A 21,056-nucleotide genomic window follows, 5' to 3' on the forward strand; every position below is an offset into this window, starting at 1 on the left:
AAAGATACAAGTAACACCTTTGTGAGAAGTGCGTGCGTGCGCACACACACACACACCTGTATATCTTAGAGATGTACAGTGGTTGTTGCAGCTAATTAGTGGGTGTAGAAACTTTTTTTGGTAGGGAGGAAAAAGATTTTTAAAATAATTTTTTTAGTTATTTTTATCACAATGATAACTCTACTAGAATCTTTCAGCAGAAATGGCACACACAGTGAGAAGATGAGGATGGCAAATTTCAGTTCACAGAGGCTCTCAGTCAATGTCAAACTAGTAATGCTCTCATAGAGTCAAAATGAGGTATTTCAAATCAAAGTGCATTGTCACAATTGACAAAGCTAAGCAGGCTCACATGTACAATTGAATGTAGAAGTATGTGCTCTCTATCTGGGTCATTTTGATGACTAGAATATGATATCCCATTATAAAATATTATTATTATGGGACACTTCAAAGGACTCACTGAGAGAAAACGCACTACTCTACAACTCTCTGTTTCCACCACTTAATCCACCAACTACACTGAACTACCACTACCATATAGGGTATCTTAATACTTATTTCAACAGTGCATATACTCAGACCAACACACTTATTTTTGTAGATGAAAATCATATAAGTAGATTTTCATGTACAACAGAAAAGTGTCTACGTGTTTTGCAAAACTGATTATGCCCTTAATTTTTTGGTTTGCATTGCTATAAGTATTATACAAAGCTATAATATGATTTTCTGCAATAAATATTAACACTGCCAATAGAAACGAATTTTCTAACAGGGCCTTTTTTTTTAATTTACATGTTATTAGTAAATTAATAATTACAGAAAATGGTGAATTTACTGAGCAAAGTTCCGAACATAATACGTGTGCATATAGCAGTTAAAAGCTGTATGGCAAAAAATGTAGTCTATTTTATACATCCATTCATTACTCCAATAAGATTTAAGATGGCAATGTACAATTGAAACTGTATTTTTCATGTTATTGCCTATACAATGGATGAGTCTTTTACAAGTTTGATGAATCGTATAAAAAAAGCAAGCAAAATTTCACTGCCAATTACAAAGTTTTCATGTGGAGCAACTATAGACGAGTACTTTAATAGCATTGTGTATGAAGCACAAGAAAGTGCAATGGCAAAGTTGACATCAGTGATAATCACAAAGTGAGAGGCTAGAAACAGCATCTAATAATAATAATATTTTGATCAGCAATCAGATATACAGACATCCCTGATTTACACGGTATGTTTAGCAAACTCTACATAACTTGATATATAATTTACATAAGCTGGATTTAATCTCCTCTCCCATTAATAATACTTTACTGCTTACACGTTTACAGTAAGTGTATGTCATAGTGCATGAACATGTAAAAGTTAATTCTGTCAGTTTCATTCACAGGACACACACACACACACACAAATTAGATATCCATATGTAATTATTAATGTGAAGTAATGTAATAAAGTATAAATAGTATGAGAAAAAAGAAAAAAAATGTTTAATTTGGCTGTTCAACCATCAGTTATCAGAAGATGACTGGATGGTGGCTTCCTTCTCTCGATAACAAGCTAAAAATGCAATCTATTCCTCTTTAATAATATTTTTGTAATTGAACTTTTATGTTCATGAACATAACATAAAATAACATGAATATGACACAGAAGTGCTATGTTAAAGAGGTTGCATGCACAAATAGCAAGTGGGAAGTTATGGTAAAGATGTTTTTAATGCCTATCATGACATAAAAATCAACTCTGAAAACTTCTAAATATGTAGCAGGACACATTATGTACTCAGTGCAGAATTCTTTAAAAGATAATTATCAGATAAGTAATAGATAATTATTCTGTTCATAATTCTCATTTTCAGTGCATTTAAATATGGGTTCACTTGTTCCAGTTATGATTGTATTCTACCCAATATTCTATTCTACTTTGTGTAGAATACAAGATTGTATTCTACACAAACACTAAAAACAATAAAAATGTATGAATATATAGTCTGTCTGCCTTGAATTCCTGTTAGGTAGCGAATGAGTAATGTACAAATGTAATTAAAATTTTATAACTAATCTTTTTTCATAGCCCTTTCATAATCATTTGTATTTTTAAGTGTCCATGTTTTGCAGTTACTATCTACTTATATTTTGAGAGATGTAAAAGTTGCAGAATAAAACCTGTACATAAACTTTATTGTTACATTTGTACACACACACACATCCAGTAACCCAAGCATTTACAGATTTAAACTGGATATATTTTTCGAAATGTCAAGTTGATCCTGGGTTGGTTACAATTAAGTTCTTTTGGGACTCTGTGCTGTGAGAGAAAAAGAAAAATTAATAAATACACTTATATTTATGAAAATTAATGAAAATCATAAAGCAATTGGCATAATTTAATTTTAATAAAAAGTGGCAATTTCTTCATTGCATATATATGTTTCTATGTTTATTTTACAATATTTATTATTATTATTTTTTTAAATTTACAAGTGCATTTCAAATAATTGCACTCAAGAAACAGATAAGTGAAATTTGGTGTAAAGTATCATAAATACAGAAACTGCACGTTTGTTTTTTTTTTTACTAATCCTGGATAAGTATTAAAGTTATCAATACCATCATGATGGGAGGAAAAAAAAGCCAGAGAAAACCGCACCGTCAATAGAAATTCCAATGTGATAATGTAAAGGGACTTTGGTCAAGAATATTCCCCTTTCATCTGAACATGTTTTGCTTTAAAAAGCCACTATGGCATTTGAAATATGAACAGGATTAATGCAGGAAGACTCGAAAGGGGGGGATCGGAACCCCACCCCTTTGGAGTGGTCAAAATTCAAGGAGAACCAGCATACCAGTCCGTAACTCAGGGGGGTTTGTTGCAGGGGACAGAACCCTCTTTCAAGTCTTCAAAATTCGAGTCATCAGAATTCAAGGAGAACTAGCCTACCAGTGAGGAACACAGGGGGTTGGTTGCCATAGGCATCAGAGCCCCCTAGTGTATGTGCGTGCGTGTGTGTGTGTATATATATATATATAAATAAAAGTAAGAGTTTATAAGGCAGAAAACTGGAATGAGATGGTAACAATTATTTTAATTAAAAACACGGTCAACCATGAAAAATAGTAAACAAACAGTACAGACTAATAAAGGTAACAACCACCACGTAGTTATACAAGACTAATCTAACAGAAGAGCTTAGGTGTTGAAGGTTATTCAACACCTAAGGTTATAACTTATTTTTAATGGTATTAACAACACCAAACAAACTATTTTATAAAAAAATATGTTTATTAACTTACGCTTATATTTTGCTGAATTTCAAATCAGAATCTTCAGAGCACAACACAGCATGTATGCAACAGTGAGTAAGTGAAACAATTCAAATTGTAATGCATAAAAACTCCAAAGTTCTAATTTGGTGACTTCTAATGTTGTAAAAAAGAAGTATTACAGCTATGCAGGAGTTGATTCTAAGATAACAGTATCACAATTTTTTTTGTAAATTAATGCAACCATATTTCTACAACCATCAGCTATGTGCTAATGCAGGTAATCTAACTGGATAGACAATTGAACTATTACAATGTTGCTATGACATAACCAAGAGAAGAATTGAGGAATCCTTAGTACTGACATCAGATCCAAAAAATCTAAATATAAACCCAAGTATCAACTTGTCTGAATACATACTAGTCATTGTTAGCCAAATACATATACGTGAATGCAAATTAATGCAATCTGAACAAATATGGTTGCATAAATTAGCCAAAAATTTGGGAGACTGTTATCATAAGATCAACTCTGCATAGCTGTAATACTTCTTTTTTACAACATTTAGGACTTTGGATCTTTTGTCTGTTACAATTTGAACTGTTTCACTTACTCACTGTCACGTATACATGCTGAATTGTGTTCCAAAGATACTGTTTGGAAATTCAGTGAAACATAAGTTTATAAACACCCTTTTTTTTTTTTTTAATAAAGTTTGTTTGGTGTTGTTAATACTGTTAATAAGTTATGAATAGTTATACAAGAGTCTAATGATTTTAAAATATTTCTAATTGTGCACTGCATTGTTGAGAATCTTGTGCATGTGTTTATGCATTTGCATACATGCGTTTGGCTAACGATTACTAGTATGTGTTCAGATATGTTGATACTTGGGTATATATTTAGATGTTTTGGATATGATGTCAGTTCTAAGGATTCCCAAATTCTTCTCTTGGTTATGTAATAGCAACAGTTCAAATTTAACCCATAACACTTGATGTCTCATTGGTGAAGTGTCTTGTGAGTCAGTGGAAAAGGGTACATGTGATGACAAATGTTCCATTGCTTGATAGATTTTTCTGTCTATCCATAGTTAGAGTACCTGCATTCGTGCCATAGCTGATAGACACTCAGATAATTAAATGGACCATGTCGAGGTTTTGTGAATTAGTAATCATCTCATCATGATAAAGGGAGTGAATACTGTTGATTTTATGTTCTCTAAGTATTTTTGCTAGTTTTATGAAAATAGATCTAATATATGGAAGAGTGATGAAGACTCTGTTTTCTGCATCATCATCATTATTAGAAATATCTCTAATCTTATGTTGGTAAGTAGTCTAGAGATAATGCAGTCATTGCTGCTCTTTTGAAGAAAAGTATTTTATAAATATTGGAGTTCTTTAGCTAGTTCATCCTTGTGAGTAATGAGACAGTGAGCTCTTGCTCCCAGTTAAAGAACTCCTCAGGCAAAAGACGAGACAATGAAAACGGGCAGAAATATTGATAGCATCAACTGCATCTGGAATGGAGAACCTATAGAACAAGTAAAACTTTTCAGCTATTTAGGAAAAAGTTTTAGTAAAGATGCAAATTAAATAATATGAAAATAGACAACAGAATTAGCATAGCTGGTATGGCAGAAAGCAAAGTGAATAAACTTATATGGAATAAGAGAGAAATTAGTGAAACACAAACTAGCTGCATACAAGAAAGTGTTCAAACCAATTTTAACTTATGGATCTGAGAGCTGGGCTAGAAATAAAACACTTGGTCAAATTCTAGACAATACTGATATGAGTGTTCTAAGAAAGATAAGGGGAGTGAACAGATAACATCAATGGCAGTATCATATTAAAAATGAGAATGTTAGAAAAGAACTACATTGTTATTATACAATGATGTGTTAGCAGTGATAATCTCAGGTGGTATTGACACTGAAACAGAAAGGGAAAGGAAAGGTAGGCAAAACAAGTGTTCTTTGACAGGATGGCAAGAAAAAGACCAAGATCTAGGTTGATTGTTACAGTAAAAAGTGCATTAGAAGAGAAATATAAGATAAATATGTCAATAAGAAGTTAGTAATGATGTAACTTTTCCATGCAGTACTATCATGATATCCTGTACACTCACTGAGAGTATATTCAGGAATTTGATGAAAATTCTAAATCAGAAATTCAGATTTTATTACCTTATAGAGTAGTGTCTTTGAAACTCAAAATGAGGTACTACCCAAGTAAATTTCAAAACTAAGATGTTGTGACTGTATATTGTGCAATATTTCTAAGAGAGAAGTATCAATTTATGCCAACTATATATCACTGGGTCTCAGCCTATTCAAGAAGTTGACATTGACTGTATGTATCACTATTTCCCATCCACTCAGGCTGACAAATGTTAATCACTTCTTTGTAATAAGTGGCCAAGTTACCAGATTACTGAAGTTGTCAAGTTATTTTTAATTTTAATGGTATAGAACAGAGGTCGGCAACGCAGTGCCCGCGGGCACCCACAGTGAATTTTTAGTGCAAACTTCAAACTATTTCATTTGGCAAAAAACAGTCTACAAACAACTTACTGGATTAGCCATAGGTAGCCCCTTCTGTCTTTCTTGTGCTGACTTATTCATGGAAGACCTAGAGGATAAAATCTTATCTCAAATTACCCCAAAACCAAAAACTTGGTACAGATATGTTGATGACATCTTTATCATTTGGAATCACACAAAAGAAGAACTAATGGATTATCTCAACCAAATCAATAGTTTCCACCATACCATCAAATTCACATTAGAAATTGAAAAAGATGAAAAACTTCCATTCCTAGACATCCTAATAAAGAAACAAACCAATAACAGTATCAACCTGTCTGTGTATAGAAAACTTATGAATACTTTACGTTACCTCCATTTCAACTCATCACATCATATATCCCAGAAACTTAGCATTATCCATATGCTTAAGGAAAGAGCTATACATTACACAACAGACCAAGATGACTTACAAAAAGAATTAACTCCAATATCCAGAGAGCTATCCTTAAATGGTTATCCAAAAAGAAAAAAGACTCTGCAACAAGATTCTCTTTTCGGATATACCACAAAGACAGCGTGATGACACCCAATACATCAGTACTATAACTATTCCATTTGTCAGCAGCATTTCCAAAAAGTTAGCAATCCTTCTAAAACCACACAATATTAGAGTAGCATTCAAGCCGGTCAATACTATTCGGAAATTTTTAAGATCACCAAAAGACCCTCATCCTTTCTACAAGTACTCAGGAGTATATAATATATCTTGCTCTTGTGGTGTTAGTTACGTTGGTCAGACCTCTAGAAGCTTCGAAATGAGACAGAAGGAACACATAGGATATGTCAGAAACAACACAAGATATTTCAGGCCTTTCTTGCCACTTTGCCTCCACCAACCATCTCATTGAGTGGGATAAGAGTCATATGCCTTATATAGAAGAGAATTATCATTCCAGAACCTTCAGGGAGGCTGCTATGGTCGTACATTCAACAGGAAACCTAAATAAGAATCAAGGTCTAATCCTACCGGAAATTTAGAAAGCTGTAATCAGATCACTAAACATCAAAGAAATGAACTTTCACGCCAATTACATTATGTCTCGCAACAAATAAATCATGTTACCGAGACACGTGCATTGTCTCGCACAATACTAATTTTTTATGAATTAGAACTATCAGTTAAAAACCTAGTCTATTACCTTCATACAGTTTACCAATTGTATTCACTGTAGATGCAGATAGCAAAAATCAGTGAAGCATGTAGGACGATAAATTAAAACTCACTTGACTAACCTTCAAAAAAGTGTTATAGTTATTTTAACATTATTTTATTTAGCTGGCTTTTATAACATGTTTTTGTCACATATGAATGAATATAAAATACCATAAAAAATAAAAATGAATACAAAAAGAGTATTCATGTTAACAATTAGCATGTATCTGTCAGATCAGATGCGAGCGCCTCGCTTTATCAATCATAATGGGAAATTTATTTGTTTATTATGCAATAATTTAAATAATTTTAAGTTTATTTAAATCAGGAGTAGTCGGCAACACAGTGCCCGTAGTATTGCGCCTTTCATATGAAAAGGTTGCCGACCACTGGTATAGACTATACATATTTATTATTAAGATTTCAGATCAGGGCAGTAGTAGCTCACACGCCAAGAACCTAACTAGCTGGTGAAGCAAGCAAAATTACTGGCAATTTCATTCCTGCATGTCTTCGGACGCTTCACTTTTCATAACAGTTTTTTTTTTTTTTTATTGTAACTAAATCCTGAATTGAGAAGAGGAGGATGGGTAAAAAGGAATGTTCTTTTCAAAATATATTTTAAAAAAATAATAATAATTAAAGAGAATGATATACAGGTATCCCTTGTTTAAAGCAGGATTTGATTAATGTGCCGAAATTAATTGCGGCAATCCCTTGATATACGCAGCAAGAGTTTTGATTAATGCGCCTTTAACCCTGCAGAGTTCGCAGCTGATCTGACAGATACATGCAAATTGTTCAATATAAATATTCTTACACAATTCAGTGTATAGCTTGGAGATCATGAGTAGCTGTGCATTCATAAGCCGCGAGTAATATTCCGCACTGTTTTTTGTTGTCAGTTTGGTTTAACATGTTATGTAAAGGTTTGTGATATTTGACAGTAAATTGTATCCGAGAGAAATACCGTGACCTCCGATGTCAGTATCGTATGGTTTAGTTGTTTTTTTTTTATTCTTTGTTCAATAATTTCTAGATTGTAAATGAAAATAAATAAACCACCATGTATTATTGAAATAGAGAGCCAAAGGGTTATTTATCATAAATGTCCTCTAGGAGATGTACTTTACATTATGGTAAATACTAAGGAAAGTGATCTGTAGGTTACTCCACCTTTATTACGAGTTACCCATAAGGCTGCTTATGCTTGTATCTGCCAGAACTTTTAGTTTCTATATATTCGCCAGGAAACTCTTGTAGTTTTTATATTCGGCTATTAAATAATGTTGAATTCAATATCCACTTAATTTCTATCATCATGTATTATATTTGTATTAACTAATATTTAAGGAATTGACAGCGTATACTAGAAATATAGATTAAATAAACTTTAATATATACTTTCCGATATTTCAGCGAACGTCACGTTGCCATCTTCTTGGGAACTTACTACAAAGACACGTGCACACAAGTACTAATAACAGCAAATGAGACTGAATCTAGGAAGCTAGCGTTTTCCTAAAGTCCTGATGGTGCCCCGTGGCAGGCTATATTGGTAGTTCTTGGCCTTTGGGCTGAAGTTCTTCTGATAAAAGTTTCCCAAATTTGGGGCAGTCTCATGCATCCAAATTTGTTGAGGTTTGGCATGTTCCTAAGGGCCGAGGCTGATTCCATGAATAGTCTTTCATACTTGAACTTGCTGCGGTGTATTACTGTGGCTTTCTTCCATCTTATTCTGCGGTGAGTATCCAGAGCGTGGTCTGCAAGCCCAGAGTGGCTGTACTGGTGAAATCGGATGTAATCCTTGTGTTCTGAGATTCTGATATTTGCTGTCCTGCCTGTTTGGCCAAAGTAGAACAGTTTACAGCTGCAAGGGACCTGGTATACACCAGGTAGGTCTAGGGGAAGTGGTTGGTCTTTGGTGGAGCGGATAAGGGATGCCAGTTTTCTATGTGGTCTGTAACAAGTGGTCAAGTCATGTTTTTTTAAGATTTTATTGATTTTTTCCGAGGTGCCTCAGATATAAGGAATGGTAATGGATTTAGAGTAATCTTTTTTTGTGAAGGGGAGGGGGTGGGGGGTTGTGGATAACTGGGTTAAGTATTTTTTGGATTTTTTGGAGGGGGTAGCCGTTGGCTGAGAAAGTGTCACGGATGTGATTTAGTTCAGTGGTTAGGGCTTGATCATTAGAACAGATTATTTTTGCCCTGTTGAATAATGTCTTAATAACTCCATATTGTTGTGAGATGGGGTGATGGGATTGTTGGTGAATGTATCTGCCTGTATGGGTGGGTTTTCTATAAACTGAGAAAACCAAGGTTCCATCAGGTTGGCGGGTGACTAGTGTGTCTAGGAAGGGGAGGTTATTGTTTTCTTCTTTTTCCAGGGTGAATTTGATTCTAGGGTGTTGGTTGTTTAAGTGTGTTAGGAAGGAGAGGAGTGAATCCGGGCCATGTGGCCAAATAGTGAAAACATCATCAACGTAGCGAAGCCATATGGTAGGTTTTTGTGGGGCTGAGTTTAAGGCTTTCTCTTCAAACGTCTCCATGAAGAAGTTGGCCAAGGGTGGGGAAAGTGGTGAACCCATGGCTGTCCCCTCTATCTGTTTGTAGAATTTTTCCTGCCAAACGAAATAGCCTGAGTTCATTGTAAACTGAAATAGGGCTGAGATATCGGGAGGAAATTTAGCTTGGATTAGCTCTAAGGTTTCTTTGAGGGGGACATTCGTGAATAGGGAGGAGACATCAAAACTGACCATTATGTCATTATGTTGGAGTGTAAGGTTTTCTATACTGGCTTTGAAGTGGGCTGAGTTTTTTATGTATGATGGTGTATTGCCAGTATATTGTGAGAGCGCTTTGGCTAAATGCTTGGCTAGTTTGTAAGTGGGGGAATCAATGCCATCCACTATGGGACGTAATGGCACATTTTCTTTGTGTATTTTTGGGAGCCCATATATGCGGGGGGGGTCTAGAGTTATAGGGTTTTAGTCTGTTGGTAATCTCCACAGGCCAAGAAGTGACCTTCTTAAGGAGCCTATGGAGTTTTCTAATTTGTGAGTTGGTGGGATTGTAATCAATTGGGAGGTAAGTGGAACGATCTAATAATAAAGCCTTGAGCTTACCTGTGTAGTCTTTAAGATTGAGTACCACAGTGGCGTTCCCCTTATCCGCTTTGGTGATCACTATTTTTTTGTTTCTCTTCAATTCTTGTAGTGCCTTGTATTCACTAAAATTCATTAAATGATATGTTGGATTTTGGAGGTTTTGCTTTATTGAGAACACAGGCTACATTCAATCTAATATCGTTGGCGAATCCTGCGTTCAATTTGGATCATTAATTCCTCAGCCGGTAATTTCCTAGGAGCAATGGCGAAGTTGTGACCACGTGACAGAGCGTGGAGTGCTTCAGGCTTTAAGGTAGCTGAAGAAAGGTTAACAACAGTGTTGGTTTGTAGTTTAGGTTTGGACGCCGAGTTCTTTATTAATTTATCAAACTTGTTGATATGTCGGCTCCGTACTCGTTCAAATTCTTTTCTAGCTGCCGTACACAAGACATCATGTAGGACTGACCAAAGCTCGTGATTCAGCGTAAGTGAAAGCTCATTTTCTAGCGTTGATATAGCTCTGTTTATGTCGGCTAGGGAACCTTAGAACCTTAGAAGTCAATTCTTAAATATTAATTATCATGATTAACCAGCGTATAAGCCTCTCAACAAGAATAATGATCATCCACGGAGATCTCTTCGCACGCAAGGCCCACCATTACGGCAAACTGAAGCTGAAGTTATCCAGACAACTTAACCGTCTGGCATTCCTAAAACGCTGCCGGGATAATCAAGTCATCCCGAACTGTGTTAAATTTAAACACCGCTTCATCTCACAGAAAGCTCTCCGTATTTACAACCGCGCTAGCCAGGCATTACTTTGGGAGCAAATTACTGCTACACGCGGTTCCCTAGCCGACATAAACAGAGCTATATCAACGCTAGAAAATGAGCTTTCACTTACGCTGAATCACGAGCTTTGGTCAGTCCTACATGATGTCTTTGCTGTCCGATATTTGCTGTCCTGCCAAACAGGCAGGACAGCAAATATCAGAATCTCAGAACACAAGGATTACATCCAATTTCACCAGTACAGCCACTCTGGGCTTGCAGACCACGCTCTTGATACTCGCCACAGAATAAGATGGAAGAAAGCCACAGTAATACACCGCAGCAAGTTCAAGTATGAAAGACTATTCATGGAATCAGCCTCGGCCCTTAGGAATATTCCAAACCTCAACAAATTTGGATGCATGAGACTGCCCCAAATTTGGGAAACTTTTATCAGAAGAACTTCAGCCCAAAGGCCAAGAACTACCAATATAGCCCGCCAGGGGGCACCATCAGAACTTTAGGAAAACGCTAGCTTCCTAGATTCAGTCTCATTTGCTGTTATTAGTACTTGTGTGCACGTGTCTTTGTAGTAAGTTCCCAAAAAGATGGCAACGTGACGTTCGCCGAAATATCGGAAAGTATATATTAAAGTTTATTTAATCTATATTTCTAGTATACGCTGTCAATTCCTTAAATATTAGTTAATACAAATATAATACATGATGATAGAAATTAAGTGGATATTGAATTCAACATTATTTAATAGCCGAATATAGAAACTACAAGAGTTTCCTGCCGAATATATAGAAACTAAAAGTTCTGGCAGATGCAAGCATAAGCAGCCTTATGGGCAACTCGTAATAAAGGTGGAGTAACCTACAGATCACTTTCCTTAGTATTTACCATAATGTAAAGTACATCTCCTAGAGGACATTTATGATAAATAACCCTTTGGCTCTCTATTTCAATAATACATGGTGGTTTATTTATTTTCATTTACAATCTAGAAATTATTGAACAAAGAATAAAAAAAAACAACTAAACCATACGATACTGACATCGGAGGTCACGGTATTTCTCTCGGATACAATTTACTGTCAAATATCACAAACCTTTACATAACATGTTAAACCAAACTGACAACAAAAAACAGTGCGGAATATCACTCGTGGCATATGAATGCACAGCTACTCATGATCTCCAAGCTATACACTGAATTGTGTAAGAATATTTATATTGAACAATTTGCATGTATCTGTCAGATCAGCTGCGAACTCTGCAGGGTTAAAGGCGCATTAATCAAAACTCTTGCTGCGTATATCAAGGGATTGCCGCAATTAATTTCGGCACATTAATCAAATCCTGCTTTAAACAAGGGATACCTGTATATCATTCTCTTTAATTATTATTATTTTTTTAAAATATATTTTGAAAAGAACATTCCTTTTACCCATCCTCCTCTTCTCAATTCAGGATTTAGTTACAATAAAAAAAAATAAAAAAAAACTGTTATGAAAAGTGAAGCGTCCAAAGACATGCAGGAATGAAATTGCCAGTAATTTTGCTTGCTTCACCAGCTAGTTAGGTTCTTGGCGAGCAAGCTACTACTGCCCTGATCTGAAATCTTAATAATAAATATGTATAGTCTATACCAGTGGTCGGCAACCTTTTTCATATGAAAGGCGTAATACTATGGGCGCTGTGTTGCCGACTACTCCTGATTTAAATAAACTTAAAATTATTTAAATTATTGCATAATAAACAAATAAATTTCCCATTATGATTGATAAAGCGAGGCGCTCGCATCTGATCTGACAGATACATGCTAATTGTTAACATGAATACTCTTTTTGTATTCATTTTTATTTTTTATGGTATTTTATATTCATTCATATGTGAGCTTTTAATCTATATTTCTAGTATACGCTGTCAATTCCTTAAATATTAGTTATCATGTTTAACCAGCGTATAAGCCTCTCAACAAGAATATTATATTTGTAGTATTTTTCTTTATGTTTTATTGCTTGTTTGCCAAGGTCTGGAGAGTCATTTTGCTTATTGTAGAAAAATTTATGCCGATAAGAAAAAAAAAATAATAAACTGTTCAAATCACTCTTGATAACTTCTTTTGATAAAAAAATTGCAGTAAATAATGTAGGTACAAGTACTTATTAAACATTTACTTTGCATTCATTTTTTATCTTTCCTAAAAGAGTACCATATAAAACGAGTTATTAATACAGTAATCGATCATGGACGAATTGTAATTTTTACCATTGATTATTAAATTTGATTAACGTGATTTTGATATACATGGTAACATCGAGGGAGTAATTTACAGCGTTAATAGAGGCATACCTGAATTTGATTATTAGTTACTGCATATTTGATTTACTAAAAGATGTACAGAATAGCAAATACGAGTATAGTAAGTAAGGTTCTTATCCTCAACCATTGATGGCAACACTATTGGCAAGATATTTTTATTTTATTTTTATTTTTATTTTTTTTAAAGTTGGTACATCCATATGAAATTGCAAGTCATTCTATCAAGTAGTTTGTTTTATACAGCTGTCTGAAGCAAAACTATTGTCTGTATCCCTTGAATGGACAAAATTGAGTATTTTGCAGTTATAAAATTCTTTGCAAAAGAAGGTTAACCCCAAAAGAAATTCATTTGAAGTTTATGGGTACTCTTCTCCTTCATTTTCAACAATTAAGAAATGGGCTGCCGAGTTTACACGTGGCCATATCAGCCTTGAAGATGATCCACGTGAAGGACATCCAAAAAGTGTAACACCAGAAATCATTGATCAAGTGCACAATATGGTATTGGATGACAGGCGAGTCAAAGTGTATGAAATTGCTAAGACTATACGCATTTCAAAAGAATGTGTGGGATATATTTGCATGAAGAACTGCAAATGAAAAAGCTTTGCACAAGATGGGTGCCACATTTGCTCACAGCAGATCAAAAATACACTTGCTTGAAAATCTCTGAACAGTGTTTGATCCTATATACTCTAGATTTTCATATTTGCATTTATAATGGGCACAATTAAAAAAAAAAAAAAAAAAAAAAAAAAAAAAAAAAAAAAAAAAAAAAACTTATGAATAGATGGAAAGGGATTTGTTTGCAAAATATGAATCACTAACAGCCACTATACTGCAGGTGCAAGAAAAACAAGAAGTTTTATTGTATCACTGAATAAGGTACAAAGACATCGCAGTCTCTGTAATATATTTGTCAACAAATAATGCAATTAGAGACAAGAGATAAAAACAGCACTGCCCATTGAAACATGTCCCCACCACCACCATAGAAACCGTGCTGCATAGACTCAAGCAAAACCATTTGTTGTATTGCCAAACACAGTACCCAACTAAAAACAATTGTCCTAACATTTGTCCAAATTTTCACTTACATGAAATAAGTGTTTGTTCGATTGCATTTGAAATTTTCGATGCCATTAAGACAGATCATAAATGCTAACTTCAAATAAAATTTTAACAAGAGTTGGAACTAATATGACACATAAAAAGTAATCAAGTTTATTCACCCCAAAATCATTGGAATAAGTGAAACATGGTTGAATGAAGATGATATCATAACGGGAATAGAAATGGAAGGAAACAGTATTTTTCGCAAGGATAGAAAGGGGGGGGGATCTGCTGCTGATGATAGTAGGGAAATTAAGTACACATAAGGTAGACATGAAAGGGGAAAACAGTGGCAATGGTTATGAGGCAGTGTGGGGCAACATACAGATTGAGAGGAAGACATGTTTAGTTGGATTTTGCTATAGGCCTGGAAATGTGGACAGCAGTGATAAAGAAATGCATAAACAACTTGGATTAGTGAACAAAGGAAGGGTAATTATTATGATTTTAATTATGGCATTATAGATTGAATGAAGAGATAGCATTTGGGAATAAGGAAAACGAATGTCTCGAGTTGTTGAAAGATAACTATTTCAGGCAGCACGTAAAGGGAACACGAGGATCAAGAATTCTAGATCTTATCATTTCATCAGAGGATGTAATTGTGAGAGGGGGGTTTCACACTTTCCTCCAGTTGGTGTAAGTGATCATGAAGTAATCACACGTGTTGTGGCTAGTGATATGGAGACTCTTGTGAGGAAAAGATATATGTGGAATTATAAGGCTGGTGATTATGACAAGCCTAGCAGACAGTTTGGAGCTATAACATGGAATGAGGAGTTGAGCAGTAAGGAAATAAATGCAGCATAGGAACTGACAAAGAAATACATAATAACATTAATGTGTGAATGCATTCTGAAGCCCAAAAGGCTGAATCCTTTACAGCGGTGTACTTAGATTTTGGAAAGGCTTCTAATAGACTGCCACACGACAAGCTCTTAAAATAAACTGAAACAGATGGGATTGGATAACAGACTTCATGAGTTGGATCGGTAACTGGCTGTTGGATAGGGCTCAGAAAGTTGTATATGGGAGTGCAGTATCCAGAAAGAGAAAGATCACTAGTGGTGTGCTGCAGGGGTCAGTTTTGGGGCCATTGTTGTTCAGATTGTATGTTTATGATATCGGCATGGGTTTAACTAGTGATATGCATAGATTTTAGAGCTGCATATGATAGCATAGATAGATCTAACTTATTTATTGCAATGGAGGAAATTCCACATCATTGCTTTAGTTAAAGCTACAATGAGAAATACTTGTCATGAGATCAAAATTCAGAACATGTTGTCTCATCCAATATATATAAAAAAAGGTGTTCGACAAGGGGATGGTTTAGTTTGCTTACTGTTTAACATAGTACTTGAAAAGGTTTTCAGAGATACTGGCATTAATACAAGGGGAACTATTTTCTACAAGTCAGTACAAATTATGGCATATGCAGACGATATCGATATTATAGGAAGGACATGAAAAGCAATGGAAGAAATTTTCATCAGTTTAGAAAAGGCAGCAAAGAAGATGAATTTGCAGATTAACACCAAGAAAAACAAAGTACACTTGGTCGTCGACTCACGAATGACTTCTGTTCTGGCTGACAGGTTGTTAGTCGATCTGGTCGTATGTCGGCCATATATTTATTAGCAGTATTCTTTAACCTTTCTAATCTTTTTATCATCTTTATAATTTATTTTTATGATCTTTTAAATTTATAATTATGTATATTGTACATAATGTGAAAAATAATACTGTACATACTGTACTGTAAACACAAAAATACAATCTAAAATTAATGTAAAAATTAATACAAATGAAATTTACAAAATCAATTTTTAATCTTTGCTTGTGCTGGGTTGTGATCGTCAGGGTCATGTTCTTGGGTTGAAGTAGGAGATGTTCTCTTGATGAGGAACATGCTGAGCTTTGTATGAATAATTTGTTTCTTTTTTTCTTCATATATCTCACGATAACAATGCACAGCATCTTGAATGATACATTCAACTTTTGTGAATCATTCGACATTAAGGTCCATTGCTTCGAAACTGGCGAGAGCTTAATTCAGTTGCAAAAAAGAATCTGATAAACTCATTGCAGTGAATTTCTTTTCTGGCTCCTCTTCTTCTTTCTCTTCTTCCTCTCTTCTGACACTCTCTGTGCTTCCAATTCAATCACCTCTTCATCCGAAAGTTCTTTTATTCCACAATCTAGCAATTCCTTTACATCTTCTATTTCACATTCTAATTTAAGATTGTTTGCAAGTTTAACTATTTTTTCTGTAATCACTTCCAGTTCCTCTACTTTTTCAAATCCTTCAAATGTATTTGCATAACATTTTAGAGACTTTTTCCAAATTCCGACATACAATTCTTTGTTACACATTCCCATGTGGTCAAAATATTCTTGATACACTGAAGAATAAATCAGCATCAGAATCTATCACTTCAATGGCTTATGTGAATATCGTTCTGAGGTAGTGACCTGTGAATGCTGAAATAGCACCCTGGTTGAATGAGAGCAGTTGTGTTAGGTGGCATAAAAACCACTCTAACATCATGTTGAAGGTCGTTCAGATGAGGAGGGTGGCCAGGGGCACGTCCATAATCAATAAAATCTTGAAAGGGATACTTCTCTCCGCACGATATTCACGAGCCTGGGGAATAAAGTTCATGAACCACTCTTCGAACAGTGCTTGAGTCATCCAAGCTTTAGGGTTTGAACAGTAGTAAACGGGCAGTGTGTGCTTGTTGATGTGCTTAAATGCATGAGGGTTTTCTGAATGATAAATGAGAAAAGGCTTCAGCTTAAAACCCGTGGCATTTCCACTAAGCAACAAAGTCAACTGATCCTTAAAAGCTTTGAATCCTGGCATCCTTTTTGCTTCTTGGTGTATGTACATACGATTAGGCATGTGTTTCCATTGCAAGCTGGTTTCATCTACGTTAAATATTTGTTCCAGTAGATAACCTTCTTTTTTGATTAAAGAGTCTAAACTATCAACGAATATTTGGGCTTCATCTTCATCTGCACTTCCTGCTTCTCCTGTGACACGTACATTATGCAAAGCAAATCTTTTTTTAAAACGCTTAAGCCATCCAGTACTAGCCTGAAAATCTTCTGCGTAATCGTCTCCGGCACGTGATTTTAAACTCTGAAACAGACTTCTAGCCTTCACTTGCACTGTGCAAAGGCTCATGGATGAATTTTTCTGCATTAAATCTTCCATCCACATAAACAACAATTTCTCCATTTCATGGATGGGTCCCTGTCACTGTTTGGTTAAAATTGTAGACGTCATATGTGCGAAACCATTCACATCTTCCCAAATTCTTTTTTTATCCTTAAGTATCGTCGATACTGTGGAATGTGATAACTTCAAGTCATGTGCTATTCACTTTCTTGCTGCCTTCATACTTCTGGATAACTTTCATTTTACGCTCAAAATCAATAGTTTTCCTTGGCTTCTTAGCTGGCATATCTGTAGATGAAGGCATTTTCCTTTTACTAGACATTTTATGGGTAGTATTTCAGTAGAATTTTAATTAATACACCACACGCAACAGAGCCTGAAAGCGACTGAGTGTATGTGAGAGTGTATGTTATTAATTTATTCTTTTTTCTTTTTTTTTTTTTTGTGGTCGTAAGTCGACAACCAGGTGTATATGCCAGTAACTAGAAAGATTTGTGATGATAATCCTTCTCAAACTGATTCCTATAAATTTGAAATTGTACATAGTTTTATATACTTGGGATCAGAAGTTAATTGTAAAAATGATATCAGTAATGGGATTCCGAGATGTATTCTTTCCACAAATAGATGCTTTTGTGGACTTAGGAAATACCTTAAGTCACATCTGATCTCAAGAAAAACAAAGATAATGATGCACAAAGTACTTGTAAGTATGCCTCTGAAAACTGGGTATTATCAATGGCAGATGAGATATTGCTAGGTGTGTTCGAAAGAAGAGTTCTCAGATATATTTTTGGAGCAGTACAAGAGAATGGTGGGTGGAGGAAAAGATATAATGAACTATATAGATTATTTAATGAGCCAGACATTATTAAGTACATAAAAATAAATAGATTAAGCTGGACACATTATACGCATGAATAGTAATAGAATATCTAAGATGTTTAATGCTAAGCCAGAAGGAAAAATTTGAAAACCTAAATTAAGATGGGAAGATGGAGTGATGCAAGATATTAAGGTTTTAGGAGTCAAAAATTGGAGGAGTTTGGCATTGAATAGGAAAGGCTGGCAGAAGTTTCTGTAGAAGGCCAGAGCCACATAGGGATGTCGAGCCAATGATGATTTATTTACAAATGCTTACAATAACTCAACTTTTACGCAAATATATTTTGAATATTACATTTGAACTGCCATGTGAAAAAATCATAATCTTAGTTGGAAATTGTGTGGAAAGCAGGAAAATTAATGATGTAAGGAGAGATAGTGAAAGTGTTCCAGCGAATGTGGAAGTGGCGAATGATAGTGTGCAGAATGAAAGTAGTGGCTGAAAGTAATGTGAACAATGAAATGATAGCAAGGATTGAAATAGCATGAGAAATGACTATTGTGTGGTACAGCAAGTGGGAAAAGTGAATGAGGAAAGTATGAAAGTGTGAGAAACTAAAAATAAGTAGAAGGTATTGTATGGAGATTAGATGATAAGAGATATAATTAATGAGGAAGTGATAAATAGCTGTTAGTGTTAGTGTTATTTGTTCCTGCCTAATGATTATTATGGCAAGAACAAATGATTTGAAAGGGAAGAAATATGCAATGAGGTAAGATAAGAAAGAGTTGTTAAAAAAAGCAAAAATGAAGAACAAGTAAGTAAGTAAAGATTGTGAATCTGCTGCTTCGGTATGATAAGAGAGAGGTGAGAAGTACCATAATTGCTAATGAGTCAATCAGAAGACAGATGGACTACATTTAAATGGTTTTGGAGTTTGATGTTTGAAGAAAGTGTTGTTTAGTACGAGTATGGAAGTGCAAAATCAGGAAAACTAAAGATATTTGGGGGGGGGATACAATCAATTGTGCAGGAGGAATGGCATGCAGTTTCTAGATTTATGGAGTGAATTTGATTTGGAGCTTGTTGTTTGAAAAAAGTTGTTTAGTAAGAGTTTGGAAGTGCAAAACCAAGAAAACTAGAGATATTATGGGGGGGGGGATGCAATCAAGAATGTATCTGGCAACCTCTGAGATAAATGATCATGGGTACAGAAATGATTATGCAATGCTAAATGCAATTTCACAGGATTCTGATTCGAATGGGTTGTTAATGACATTACACAAGGGTAATTGTGGATACAAGGAGATGATGAAATGCATACACATGAATGCAAGGAGTATCAGGAATAAGGAAGAGGAGTTTGTGGCATTGATCAGAAAACTATAGGCATCAGTGAGACCTTAATGACAGAAAATGATATACTTACAGAGATAGAATGTAAAGGGTATTGTATTTTCAGGGAGGACAGAGGGATTAGGATAGGAGTTGGGATGTTGCTGATGAAAGCTGAAGAATTACAACCAACAAATTAAAAGTTAAAGATGATTTTAGGTCTTGGGGAGATGGTTCATTTGGGATCATCTGATATGAGATAGAGGCCAATAGGACAAAATATATTGTTTTGTCCTATTGGCCTCTATCTATCCCAGATCATAACTATCCCAGACCAGAGGTCCACAGGAACATGTAGATGCCATGCATCAGCAGATTAGCACAATATGTGCAAAACTGAGCAATTATTATAGATCTCAACTATGGGGAGATAGATCAGAGAAAGAAAATAGAGCAGAACGGTGGAAGTGGAATTTATACAGTTCTTAGGGATAATTACCAGAAATAACTGTAATAGAGGAGGACCAGAGGTTTGAGAATGTTGGATCTGGTAATTGCATCACAAGATATATTCATAAACAAAATAGACACTCTGCCTCCAGTTGGGGAGAATGATTATGAGGTCTTGTACTGGGAAGTTGCTAAGTATTCCACATGCACTAAACATGTGGAATACTTTATAATTTCAACATAAAAGGGTTTATGTTGAACTATAAAGATGGTAATTATGACAGACTCAAGATGCATCTTGGAGCAGTGCCAGGCTTGGGAAGCTACAAGGAAAGAAGGTCAGTACTGCATACCCAAGGTCAGGAGGATAAACCAAGTGGGGATTAAGTGGATGAGTAGAGATATTAAGCAAGAGCTGAAAAAAAACACTGTGGAGGGAATATAAAGAAAAAGGTGATCAGCATACTCATGAGCAGTACAAAGTGCAAACAAGATTGATGACTAGTATGATAAGAAAGGTCAAATCAGATTATGAGAGAAAATTAGCTACGCAGTCCAAAGAAAATTCCACTTTTTTTGTTATGTAACAATTAAGAAGAAAAACGACTGTGGTAGGATGACTTTAAATAACACTGATGTGACAGAAATGCAGGAGGTATTCGGCATACTGAAAAATATCAATGTGAATACAGAAGTGGGACTGAATGGCATGTCAACCCAATGACATTGTCTCTGATGAAGTTGTTCAATCCCAAGTCTCAGCTATTGGAGGGTTCTAGGGAATGGAAAGATAGTTATTCCATTGAATAAAGATGGCTGCAAGGTAACAACATGAAAAACTATTAACAAGTTGGAACAAATGGGAATGAATATGAAGTTAGTAGCATGGATTGGGGGGGGGGGGGAGCTG

At 35.1% G+C, this 21,056-nt stretch overlaps 1 protein-coding gene across 1 annotated transcript in view; it reads right to left on the reverse strand.

Moving 5' to 3' along the window:
* Positions 1–2,176: 2,176 nt before the first annotated feature.
* The window catches only part of LOC150102788 (alpha-ketoglutarate-dependent dioxygenase alkB homolog 3-like), a 146,793-nt gene continuing 127,913 nt past the window's right edge, over positions 2,177–21,056 (reverse strand). The window contains exon 7 of the mRNA XM_090399397.1: positions 2,177–2,324. Within this exon, the coding sequence (XP_090255523.1) occupies positions 2,250–2,324 (75 nt within the window). The 3' untranslated portion in view covers positions 2,177–2,249. The remainder of the gene's footprint in view (positions 2,325–21,056) is intronic.

Source organism: Typopeltis vanoorti, chromosome 10 (genome assembly GCF_054136105.1).
Source record: "Typopeltis vanoorti isolate ZY-2024b chromosome 10, IOZ_Tvanoo_1.0, whole genome shotgun sequence".
NCBI classification, from domain to species: domain Eukaryota; kingdom Metazoa; phylum Arthropoda; class Arachnida; order Uropygi; family Thelyphonidae; genus Typopeltis; species Typopeltis vanoorti.